General features: G+C 51.6%; 3 protein-coding genes across 3 annotated transcripts; all 3 read right to left on the reverse strand.

Annotated features, from left to right (window-relative positions):
* Nucleotides 1-705: 705 nt before the first annotated feature.
* On the reverse strand, nt 706-4,800 carry B0H65DRAFT_413739 (glycosyl hydrolases family 31-domain-containing protein; the record flags this gene model as incomplete). The annotated part of the gene is made up of 5 exons (XM_062823862.1): nt 706-1,071; nt 1,187-2,814; nt 2,883-3,329; nt 3,387-4,413; nt 4,570-4,800. 5 exons carry the CDS (start codon nt 4,798-4,800, stop codon nt 706-708), a joined length of 3,699 nt encoding a protein of 1,232 aa, XP_062685652.1.
* Nucleotides 4,801-6,242: 1,442 nt separating this feature from the next.
* On the reverse strand, nt 6,243-8,532 carry B0H65DRAFT_562179 (putative glucose transporter rco-3; the record flags this gene model as incomplete). Its single annotated transcript, XM_062830191.1, has 4 exons — nt 8,212-8,532; nt 7,760-8,032; nt 6,352-7,697; nt 6,243-6,313 (listed from the first exon to the last, which is right to left on the reverse strand). The coding sequence occupies exons 1-4, from the start codon at nt 8,328-8,330 to the stop codon at nt 6,243-6,245; spliced, it is 1,809 nt and encodes a 602-aa protein (XP_062685653.1). The 5' UTR covers nt 8,331-8,532.
* A 1,164-nt stretch (nt 8,533-9,696) lies between these two features.
* Nucleotides 9,697-10,519, reverse strand: B0H65DRAFT_437652 (uncharacterized protein; the record flags this gene model as incomplete). Its single annotated transcript, XM_062825325.1, has 3 exons — nt 9,697-9,856; nt 10,072-10,138; nt 10,384-10,519. 3 exons carry the CDS (start codon nt 10,517-10,519, stop codon nt 9,697-9,699), a joined length of 363 nt encoding a protein of 120 aa, XP_062685654.1.
* Nucleotides 10,520-12,532: the final 2,013 nt, after the last annotated feature.

A 12,532-nucleotide genomic window follows, 5' to 3' on the forward strand; every position in this document is an offset into this window, starting at 1 on the left:
TAAGTCAGCCGAGGGAGGAGCGACCACGGTTGGACCCGAGAGTAAAGCGCGCAGATAGAAACAGCGAGCTGAGAATGTCGACTCGGAAACTCGAACTCAAAGGCCTCACTGCACACGCTACTTGGGTAATGAGACCGCGGCGAGAAGAAGTCAGTTGATGATAACGAATCCACCTGGGGAAAAGATACCGTAGAAACTCGCGAAATTCGCCATCGTCAATCTCCTTTTTGGGCGCCGGACAGGGCATAACGCGGCGCACCGTAAGCACGCATACACCAGCAGATGTGTCTGTCCAGTTCAAGTTAGTGTCGAGGACATTGCCCATCAGTCTAACTTGCGTGCGTTTCAACGTACAGACTCGGGCTTGCCCTGTACAGATCTGCCCCCTGTCCGGCGCCCAAAGAGGAGATTGACGATGGCGAATTTCGCGAGTTTCTACGGTATGCACTTTTTAGCAAGGTCCATTGCTTCATTACTTTTGGTCATCGACATCATCACAATGCACTCCTGCGCCCAACGAAAAGTCCCGTCATTGTAAAACTGGAACATGATCTGAATAACTTGATATCTGCTCCGCTGTTCATCGTGATTGTCTTCGAAACCAACTATAGCCAAGCTCGCTTATCAAAGCATGTCGAGCTTCAAGCGCCCGTGATACTTCTCCATGCAGACCAGTTGTCTGCGCTTGGCTGAACGTCGGATCAACTAAACTACAAACATACGGCCAAAAATGATGCCAAAAGCAGCTGCATAGAGCAGATTAGAAATGCTGAACTCGAGTCTGCCGCCGCCTCCCTGAACAGGAGACGAGCCCGAGTTCGAGGGTGACTCCCACGACAGCGTCCAGTTGGATGTCCACGCTCCTTCCTTGAAGTTGTCCTGCAGCTCGGTCACCGAGAGGAACTTGCCCTCGGAGTCGTAGGACCAAGAACCTGATCCGAGGAAATCACCATTGATAGACACCCTCAGAGGTGCCTCGGCCACTCCCAGGATCGTGACGTTGGCCAGTGAGTTCTGGTCAGGGTACTTGCCCTGAGGTGTCACTTGAAGTGAGTTCTTCTCAACCGTGAACTAAAAGCAGCCAAAACCTGTTAGCACTCTCGACCTTCTTGCGAGAGGAGTGGCAAGTGACCAGCTAAACACTCAAAGTGAAGAGAAAAAAGTATAAAGAACGGAAAAAACTCACATCAACCCACTTCACATTCTCACCCGGCTCCAAACTCTCACCATCATCCAGATACAAGGTGCCATTCGCCTTACCCTCACCATCAAGCGCAACAATGACACTCCACTCATTTTGTCTGCTCTCCGTCGTAGTCATGCCCGGCTCCTGCACTGGGATGACATGGCCACCCCTCAGAAAAACCGGAATGTGTCCCAGAGGTGCATCGATCGTTACATTCTGCCCAGACTGCACCCCTTCACTGGCCGACTTGTACGTATACCAATCATACCAGACGGTCCCGTCACCAACACCAGGGAACACGCCGTCCACTGTGTTGGCGCCCTGAACCAGGCATGGCGTCACCATCACCGCACTGCCCAGCATGAACTGGCGATCCGCGTCCGCCAACCACGGCTCTTGCGGGAACTCCCACGACAGAGCCCGCATGACCGTGCTTCCAGACAGGCTGGCCTGGGTCATGAGCGTGTACATGTACGGCAGCAAGAGGTATCGGATCCTCATCGCCTTCTTGGACGCATCGATCACGGAGCTCCACACGTAGGGCTCCTGGCTGATGGCGCCGCGGACGTTGTGGTTGCGGTAAAAGGGGAAGAAGGCGCTGAGCTGCATCCATCGTGAGCACAGTTCGTTGTCGGCATTGCCATTGAAGCCGCAGGTGTCTACACCGAACATGGGGAACCCGAAGATGGAGAAGGACAATGCCTGGGGGATGCTGAAGTACAAAAACGCCCAGAGGGAATAGTTGTCACCGCCCCAGTGACCGGCCCATTTGCCGGAACCAGCAAAGGTGCTGCGGCCGATGATGAAGGGACGTTTTCCTTCGAAGACTTTGAGGAGTGCCTGGTAGGTTGCATGCAGAATTTGATGGCCGAACAGATTGTGGAAGTCATAGTCAACTGTGCCACCATGATGGGTACCATTGGGGCTGAGGGCGTGAGTACCAATGTCGCCGTGGAAGTTGTTGATGACATATGGTGGGTAGTTGATATTGCGGGATCCAGGAGTCGGTGTCGTCCTGAGGTAAGAAGTAGTGCTAGTGGTGCTGGCTGTGGTCGTGGGGTCTGGGTACTGCGTTTTGTGAACCGATGTTGCAGAGGATGCCTCACTTGCGTTGCTCTTTTCAAAGCCCTCGGGGTAATCGAGCACAAGAGCACCTGGCTCACCGGGAAGACCCCATGGTGGATGAACCGGATTGAGCGTCAGGTTGCCCGTGCCACAGCTTCCGATGCAGAAAGAAGCGACCTCGCTCATGTCAATCCAGATGCCGTCGAAAGCGACCTTCTTGTAGTACCTAACAAACTCGTCGATCCACCAGCTTACGGTACCTGTACCGTTGAGGGCCGCACCGATCCAGTCCGGGAACACGGTATAGCCAGGCCACACTGCACCGATGTAAAGGGAACCATCGGGGTTCATGATGAAGGCATCAGCTTCGAGTCCGCGGTGGTAAGGTTCGTAATCATCTTCTGGCTTGTCAGGGTTTGGGACATAGATAGCCGAGTCGACAATGGGCACATAATGTTGGTGGTTCTGATGGAGCTCCTCGAGGAACTTGGCGCCCTCCTCATAGCTGAACTGATCAGGATCGTTTTCAAAGTCACGATATCCCTTCATGTAATCGATATCGGCTTCGAAAAGTCAGCAAGAAGCATGAAAAGAGAAGTTATTGAAGCAAAAGAGACTAGGGTATACTTACTCCAGATTGTCTCCAGCGGGATGCCAAACTTGCGGAAGTTGTCAACGACATCCTTCACAACAGTCCAGTTCGAGTATCCCCAGCGACACTGGTGAAAGCCAAGAGTCCAATACTGCTGCATTGCAGGAAGTCCAACCGTACTGAGCTGATAGGACTTGATGATATCCTGAGCCGAAGGTCCCTCAAAGAAGTACAAGTCGATGCTTCCACCGAGAGTCCTCCAGGTGATACCCTCAGGTCGAAGGAGCACTTCCTGTGCATGAGCATTGCGAAGGAAGACACCGTTCGTATACGAGACGTATTTGGCGTTCTTGTCTGTCGGGCTAGAAACGTAGCTCAACTTTCCAGACTCATCCTTGGTGAAGTATCTGGTGTCGAGATAGATTGGGTGGTTTCCGTAGATGTTGGCATCGAGGTTGTCACCCACATCCGCAGCAAACAGCGTGCCTGAAAAGGTGTTAGTAAGATGCAATCCCCGGCACAAATTTGTGTTAGGAGACTTACGTGTAAGATTGTTTCCCAGTCTAAAACCATGCATAACCTCACCGAGGCCATATAGATTGTAATTCTCGGGCAAAGAGGAGCCGAACTCGATGAACTGATCCTCATAAACGAGGACACGACCTTCAGTCGTGAACAGAACGTCTCCAGTCCCCTTGCGCTTCACTGCGAAGGAGAAGGTGGGCTCATTCGACCACGAGATTTCCAGCTTGCTTCCGGCTTCGTCTGCATTAGGCTCGGCCTCTGGTCGGGGCACAAGCACTTCAGGAAGTATGAACCAGGTTTCATTAGCGGGGCCAATGTAGCGAGGTTGGATCTGAACGTTGATGCGGTTGTCCGCCTGAAATTCAACAGTTAACTTCAGGTTCTCGATGTCGTTGCCATAGACGTTGCAGGGAGGGCCAGCGAGGGACAAATCCGCCGTAAGTCCCTTCTCCGTCTTCTGTACATTTGCAGCTGTATATCCTGGACAAACGTTCTGAACATCAACTGCTTGCGGGTCGAAGATGTTGGGTAAGAGGTTTGGTCCGATGTCAGCTGAAGCTGGGAAGGTGAACATAGGGGAATCCCCCGCCGCCGTCCCGCTCAATACACCAGGCCCAGATGACGTTGCAGTCACAGACTCATGTTGAGCGGATGTCCATTGAGGGACAAGAGCCGCGAGGAGGAAGAAGGAAGCCGAGGTAAAGACGGCCATGACGAAGAACCCCGGGTTGAAGGTCCCCCAGATTTGCTTCACCCCACGTCGACCTTGGGATATGAAAAAGATGCCCAACAGGCAAAACAAAAAGGTGGAAATGCCCAGGTAGGTCGAAGTCGTTAGATGGTCGCCGAAGGAGCCCTCGAGCTGGTAAACTCCGTCGAAGTCGAGGAAGGATTTTGGTACTAGTCGTGTGCCGAAATCTCCTGAGCCTGGGTTGTTGTTCCGTCTATCCTCCGAGCCCGCGTAGACTGGATTGGTGAAGAGTAACTGAGCGAGGAAGACTGTTGCTGGGAGAGGGTATTTAAGAGTCCAAAACTGGTAGAATAGCTATCCCAAAGTTGGTCAACTCAACCCCTTGCTTGCTCAGAACCAAGAGAAAATGGAATGGGTGGAGTTGGAAAAGTAAACATGTGTCAGAGACTGGATATCATCATCCGGATATCATCTGCGGATTCCCGGCCGGGTTAGGAAAGCGGGACTCACCTTGACAATGACACAATCCCCGCGCCCAAGGTAGCTTCCGTTGGCAGGCACGGTAGTGGCGTTCAGGTTCGTATGCGTTTCCTGGGGTTGCTGCACTTGCGCTTGCAACCGCGAGCCGTATGTTTGTGTCGTCCATGCCAGTTTCGGTGTCGTACCTATCTCCAGTTGTGATCCTCCAGAGGAGCACAAACGGGTTGAAGCGGGATGCTCCACCTTCCCCGGACGCATCATGGTCGGACCCGATCGACGTTGGTTCACGCAGGTTTGCGGGCACCAATCAATAACGGGCAGTTGTTAAAGCTAAACCAGGCTCCCGGGGCGGCTGCCTTGGTCGGTCCGAAACCTGTATGCCGGCGCAGTTGGTAACGGAAGGTAACAACGTCTTGTTAGAACCGGTCAGTAAGTATCCGGGGCGGTAGTTGTTGCCAAGGATTACCACAGACGTGAGACTGATATTGTCTGGCTGAGAGCAAGTGCGGGCGACACGCCCATGATTGGGATGTATAACTATTTTAAGAGAAAAAGAGGCTTCGGTAGTCCGTCATGGTAGAAACACAGATAGTTGAGGCTTCGATCTTGTGGTTGAGGAAGTGCAATTCGGGGCCGGGAACTATAAGAGCCAAACGTAAGGTTTCCAGTCGGAAGCAGTTATGAGTCGAATAAATTGAAGATGATACAAGCTGGGAGGAAACGAGGCGCTGGGCCAATGTAAATCGTGAAGCAGGACCAGCGGGAACGAAATGACCACAAGAAGCCCCAAATGACCTACCAAACACCTCAAGGCTACGCAATGGCTTTCTCTGTGCTACCCGATATCCCAGGTGCCACAAAGTGCGAAGTTCCAGGCCTGGCTGTGTACCCCATCTCAACCTCGAATTGAGTTCGGATGATCCAGATCGGATGAGATGAATCCAGCCAGCATCAGCCGACTAACATCTGAAGGCAGAATATGGATGGGTATCAAACCTCCACAGACATAGGGCCACATGCCCGTCTCCTGTTGTCCCCGTATATACTCAGCCCTTGATGTTGCATCGTCCTTCCTGAATAAATGTAGGTACCAGTCGTACTGATGTTAGTCGTTGGTCATTCGTAACCGTTAAAAGGTTAAACCAAAACAATGCAGGGTGGTTTCGCCAAAACGTGATGCCCATCCCGTCAGCATCACTGCAAGGTTACTTGCGTATTTCGTTCGGGGTAGCCTCAGAACTCCATCAAGCATATCCCGCCTGTCTGTGACACGGACTATCTAAATTGCACAATGAGGTACATGTGCATAGATGTGTCACGTTTCCATCAGAATGATGACACGTTGTTCGAGGGTCGTTGTTCTCTGTAATGGATATAAAAACCAGCTCGCGCCACGAAGAGCGCCATCATCTTTGATTCTTACACAAACCTTATCAGCGCCCAGATAACTGCACCATGTACACTGGTTGACTTGCCCATAACCAACAATGTACGAACAGACATCCTGAAAAGCATCTGATGGGCGTTATCCGAAGCCCTTATCCATAGGATCCGGCCTGCAAGACACAAAGCTGAATCAAGAGATACAGCGCCCCCAAAGCAAGGCCACCCAGAGTCAAAAACAAAATGTTCAGCATAATAACCAAACAGTTGATACCCAAAGTAATTTTCCCAAATCCAAAAAGCTCCAAAACTCCAACACGCTAACTCCGTCGCTGATATCGAGAAAGCTCGAGGCAGATTGTAGCCCAAAAGCGACCGGCGGTTTCCCCACCTATAAGCGTGAAATTCGAACAGGAAGACGTTAATAACTGAGATCGATATTCCCCAGAGATGCCACAAGTTTATCGTCTTGCGACGCCGCGGTGTTATTGCTCCCGCCTGTGTCGGTTTGAGACGTACTCGCGTTGCTGGTGCGTGACTGCGATTGCTGGAGTTCCACTTGTGGCTGGTGTTGTGGTTGGTGTTGTTGTTGCTGCTGCGTTGGCGGTATGCCGCTATCGGAGAAGCCAAAGTCTCGCATCTCCTGGAAACTCCAACTCGGTTCGAAGCGCCTGCTGTGCCACGCATGGTCAACTCTCTCATACATCTCGTCGATCTGCTCGAGACTGATCTTGCTAGTCTCGTATACCATGCACCATACAAAGCCGACCGCTACTATGCAAAACGCTCCCCATACGAAAAACACTTTAGAGCCGAGATCTATCGAGGTTTCGTTGCTCGCTGCGCTGTTTGTTTGCATATACGGGGTGCCATAGGCGATGCCGAAATTGAGGAGCCAATTCGAAGCCGTAGATATCGACATGGACTTGGCCCTGACCTTCAGCGGATAAATCTCGGAGGTGACGACCCACACGACCGGGCCCCAGGATGCAGAAAAGAAGAAAATGTATATCCCAACAAAGGTGATGAGGACCTTGTTCTGTGCTGATAGGTTATTGGAGCCGCTGGCCGCCGCGAAGGCAGCGATCAGCAGCTGACAGATGGCCATGCCGATGGCGCCCACCATCAGAAGCCGACGCCGACCCCATGATTCGACCACAAACAGTCCGGGTATGGTCGATGCCGCGTTAATGACTTGCATGATGAGAGTGATCTTGAAAGGGTTTCCGACGCCAGCGTTATTGAAGAAGGTGGTTCCATAATACATGATAAAGTTCACGCCGGTGAGTTGTTGCAGCATTTGCAGACAGCAACCCGTGAACGTGCGACGGCCAAGGTGAGGTTCGCCGAAGAGAATGTCCTTGTAAGAATCGGGACCCAGCGTCATTTCGTATTGATGGTTTGCTTCGATTTCGGCAAGCTCCTCGACCAACGCAGGGTGAGTGATGTCCAGTCGACGCAGACGACTGAGTGAAAGGGCAGCGGCGTCCTTGTCTCCACGTTTGATGAGGTAACGGGGAGTTTCGGGTAACACGGTCAAACCCAGGGCCAAGACACAGGCCCAAGTTAGCTGAAGTCCCATTGGTACCCGGTAGGCAGCAGCTGAGTTTAATTTGTATGTGAGGATGTTAACCACGGCAGCGGCAAGAAGCCCCATGGTGATGGAGAGTTGGTATGTGCACACCAGTGTTCCTCGAATCCACTTGGGTGCCATCTCGGACTGATATAAGGGGACAAGCACAGAGACAATGCCGACACCAACACCGGCAACCGTCCTGATGTTGTCACGTTAGTCCAGGAACGAGCCACCAGCAAAGCCTAGGGTAAAAGTACACACCTTCCTGCCACCAACAGAGCAATATTGTGTGCACAAACTTGCAGAATGGCGCCGATTACGAAGATTCCGATGGCGCCAATAAGGGACCGGCGACGTCCATAGTAATCTCCGAGAGGCGCAGAGAGCAAGGCTCCGATGGCTGTTCCGGCGCTGAGCATGGCAACGATTAACGCGCTCTCTTTTGGATATATACCAGGCTGTCCGTTGCCGTCGACGTAGCCGGTCGAGAAGTGATCTTTGAATGATTTCATGGCCAGGATGCCGTTGATGGTTCTATAAGTGAGAGGCGCATAGTTAGCCTTTTGATCTGATGTTATCTCGAGGGTCTGGTCTGCGACCATGCAGCACCAAGCACATATCCGTCGCATATTCCATCCCATGTTCCATCGCACGTCCATCGCAATCGACGTGTTTGGCGCGCCTGAGTGCATTCGGGAGAGAGGCTTCCTTACCCAGTGTCATAGCCAAAGAGTAAGCCGCCTGTGGCGACAAAGAGGCCGACCATGATCGCCGGGGCAGATGAGCCAGCGACATTGTCGGGCTTCTGCCAGCCCATGGCGAAGATCGCCATGGCGCAAAAGGTCGAGGGCAGTCAGGCCAGGGTTGTTCAGTGTCGTTGCCGCTGGGGTTGTCGCGGACTGACGATGATGAGGTTGGACGGTTGTTGAACCATTTGAATGGGGATGGATGTCTTGGGGTCCCCGTAGCGTAGCGTAGCGACCGTAGAGGAGGTAGCAGTGGCCGGGTCACTGGTGGCACTTGAGGCTGTCGAGGGTGGGCGGGAACCACAGACGGGCTAGGTCTGGGTAGGGTGTAGACTGTAGTTCTCGACTGTAGTTCTCGACGGTAGGCTGTATGTATGGGTAACGTTGTGGTTTATTAGATTTGGCTATGGGATGACAGCGACAGTCCCGTCCGACTGGTGTCCCGTCTGACAGAGAGCCGGGTCGCGAGGCCTGGGGCTGGTGTCTTCGTGTGTCCGTGACTGTGTCCCTGTCTGGAGCGCAACGAACGAACGGGCCAGAGACGCAGCAAGACGACAGGACGCAGCGAAAGGCAGAGAGAAGGTAGGAGGGAGGATGGAGTCCTGGCTGGCAGTGGATGGGTGGATGGGTCGACGGGTGGGTGAGTGGATGGATCATGATGGGCAGGCGGACTGGACGCTTCGAGATCACAGTTTCTCTCAGCACGGGGAGGGCGCGCTCTGATTGGCCGATCCGTCCCGGCCTGCCCCAGACACCGGCAAGCCCGCCCGTGCTCAGTTTGGCCTCCTTTGGCCTGCAATTGCCTTGCTGCACGCCGCCTACAGGCCTGGTAAAACCGGGGGCTGCAAAATAGAAGCTTTGCGAAAGGGATACCCATGATGAGCCGGAGAGTATCCAGTCCCATGAGTGCCTCTTGCCATGGGACGACACCACTCAGACCCCATGGGATGTGATCCGGATTGGATGCGATGGGATGAACAGGGCATCACGCACCAGGAACCGCACCTAAGCACCTTCCCCAGAGGCCCACCAAAATGTCTCCATCCACCCTTCTTGCCTCGTTGGCGCTTTGCCTCGTTCGTCAGAAAGTCTCCCTGATCCCCAGACTAATCCCCATTGAGATGCTAGTGCCCACACGCTCCGGCCGACCCCCGGTGACCTGCAGGCCGTTCGGTTATTCGCACTCCTCTCACTTCGCAACTACGCCATGACGAGAACAAGACGAGATATCTTCAATCATGACAGTCAATTCCTTCCAACACGCGATTCTTGTCATAGTCCTCTTGGTCTGCTCAAAAAGCTTCAAGTGCGGGAATAGCCTCACGGATGATCGACGCAAGCGACGTTGAGGTGCCAACGGAAGTGGCAGACAATTATGAACCGAGCCCGTCAGATGCTTCTATTGGAGGGGCACACCTACACAGTATATCGTGAAGTACCGGAAGGATCACATCAAGCAACGGCGAAACCGCTGTCCAGTACCACGCCAGAGACGTGTCCGACACGCAAACTACCTAAAACTTCCGTTACGGCAACTCCCGTCATCCGAACCATCAGGCATTCGTTGCTGTTTCGTGCCGTGGGGAAGGCCTCCAGGCCAGTGCCCCTGGATCTGTCACCAGCTTCTCAGTTGCGTAGCATTGTGGGGGAGTAATCATCTCCACACTAAGAGGCATCATGGATGGTTTGTTCGCTTTGATGGTTTGTTCGCTTTTACTTACACATGGAAATACCTTGGATGTTCTCTATAGGCAAAGACTTGGGCATTCCAGAAAGGTCAATTGTCATGAACAAACTGTCGCCAAGTTCTGATGCCTGCATCTGTACCCCGTGGCACTACCTCCAGGGAATCTTACTTGGCGCCCAGTGGTGCTTCCGCTGAATGGTAAGAAAACTAGCGAGTGAAATTTAATTACTAAAAAGTATTGCACTAGCGCATCTAGAGGGCATTTCCGGAATGTTCGCAAGGAACTTCAGTCTATCACTCCATGTCTCAATGGCTTCAGCATTGACGCTCCTCTCCTCAAGTACGGGGACGTCATATCCGAGTGTGAGGAGATCCAGGTCTTCCACTAGTCGTCTCAAGTATTGTTGGTGGACGCAGTGGCTGAGTGTCGGACGATTGCCTCAGATACCTACAATCCAACATCAAGTTTTCGCTCCTTGCGCTTGGGAACTTCCTCGTGGCACAGCACCATCCTGCCTTACGGAGAGACAACGAACCAAGCAGCATCATATTCAACACCAAGCTCATCTCCAGATTGTGGTGAGACATGTTAGCTCGGTACCTATCTAAGACTGAAAAAAACATTCAAAAAATCATGTTACTATTTCAGACATGAGGTGGTGCCGTCAAGCACGCCTGGATTTCACTGCCCAACCAGCATGCGAAGACTCATATTGTTATTCGACCTACGCACCTTGGCAGACGTCTCTGTTTTTCCACCTCCCTATAGGTACATAAATAGTTCTTTTTCTTCGTGGTTTGTAGGTCTTCTGTTCATGTCGTACAAATCATCGCTCCACATGTGTGAAGTGTCTCTCTTCCTTCCACTACCCATCTCGCTGTGGTACCAAGACACCGAACGTTCAGCTTCGCGTGGACTAAGTGGCCTACTCGGGAGATAAAGAGCTACCAGTGTACATACGATGATCAAAAGCTCGACACAGAGACGCCCCAAAGGAATTCATGTGGAAAGCCAAAAACGAGTTCAATTTGTCAGAGTCGTACAACTTATCTCTCTCACCCCCAAGCCATACTACCGAGACAAGCTATTGGTTAACCACAGAATAATCAAGTGTGACTTCCGGGTCACGCCTGATTATTTACAGCTTGTTACAGAAAACCCAAGGGAAGAACGTTATGGGTTAGTCACTAATTCTCAGCCCCCGAGCGGCGCGAGTGGGAGGACAGCATGCTTATTATTGCTGCACTTGGACATGGACGGAAAGCACACATCATGTAGAGTTCTTCTACCAGATACGTACACTTGAGCGAGGTATGTACTACAGCAAGGATTTCCTGGACTCGCTTGCAAGCAGAAAAAGACATGGCACACACCGCCACTGTTGTCATGGAGTGACTGGTTCCTCCTGGCTTTAGGTCTTTATGTTTAAGAATGAAGACCATAGCCGAGTTATGATGACTTAACCAACAACAACTTATTACATCAAGTCTCGCTCAGATATCTGGACACCTCATCTACACAAATCGCCGTCGTAGCAGATTCATTCTCTCAGGAAGCCATTATTCCTCATCTCGACAATTTTGACATCTCAACTCTGAACGATGCCTTAACTTCCCTCATTGTCTATCTACGATCCTTTCCAGTCTTCTGATTACAGGATCAGGCTGTACTCGGATCTCGGAACAATAGGTAGAGATGTCGATCTCACAAGTCTGAGACATAGACTACCTCGTTGGATGGTCACAGACAACAAAAGGTCTTTTTACAGAGCGCCAAACACCTGGTGTGCTTGCTACTTACATCATATGTTTTTCATTTATACCAAAGTTAAGGTAAGAAATGTAAACTTTTCCACTACGGAAGTTCCATGTATGTGTCAGCAAAACTCCTCCCTCCTTTAATCAAGATGACAGCGACTCTTCGTTTCGTCAAATACCTGCCATCGACTCGACAACTAGGCCCACATGGCGTTGTTGTCTAGTGTCTACGTACCTACTGTCTAACTCGTGGAGATTCCCCATCTGGTTCTCAAGTGTCCCGCGGTCCAACATTACAACCATTGTTCCCTGATGAATAACCAAGTGATGGCATGTGGCAGACAGCTTCGTGGGTAGGCTGACAAGAACTACAGAACTCACTACCTACTTATACCAACCAACCAACCGAACTAACCAAACGGCTAGCCACCAACCACACTCCGCACCCGCTCGTTTAATGCACGTAATCAGCTACCCTACACATCTTGAGCTGACCTTACCCTCGACACAAGATACTTACCTCTAAAGTAGTTAAACTGACTCTATTCTGTTGCATGTGTGCTGTACACAGCAGTTACTCTTCAGATCTGGTCAGTCAGACGGCAAAAACCTATATAACCAAATAGTGTTGAACTGAACAGTGCTAATGTGCCTACTTGTGTTGCTAGAGGTATCAATGTCAGGTAGGTAGGTCCCAGCTCGGCTTTCCACAACATCAGACTTGTCCACCGAGTAAGTGACTGTGGCCAAAAATTCCTATATCTCTTCTAGGTACCCTCCCATCTATCACCTGCAACACGTGAACCGGTCCAGACCAAACTTCAAGAATCTGTGTCAAGGTGT

Source organism: Neurospora tetraspora (genome assembly GCF_033439725.1).
Source record: "Neurospora tetraspora strain CBS 560.94 chromosome Unknown B0H65scaffold_1, whole genome shotgun sequence".
Classification (NCBI taxonomy): domain Eukaryota; kingdom Fungi; phylum Ascomycota; class Sordariomycetes; order Sordariales; family Sordariaceae; genus Neurospora; species Neurospora tetraspora.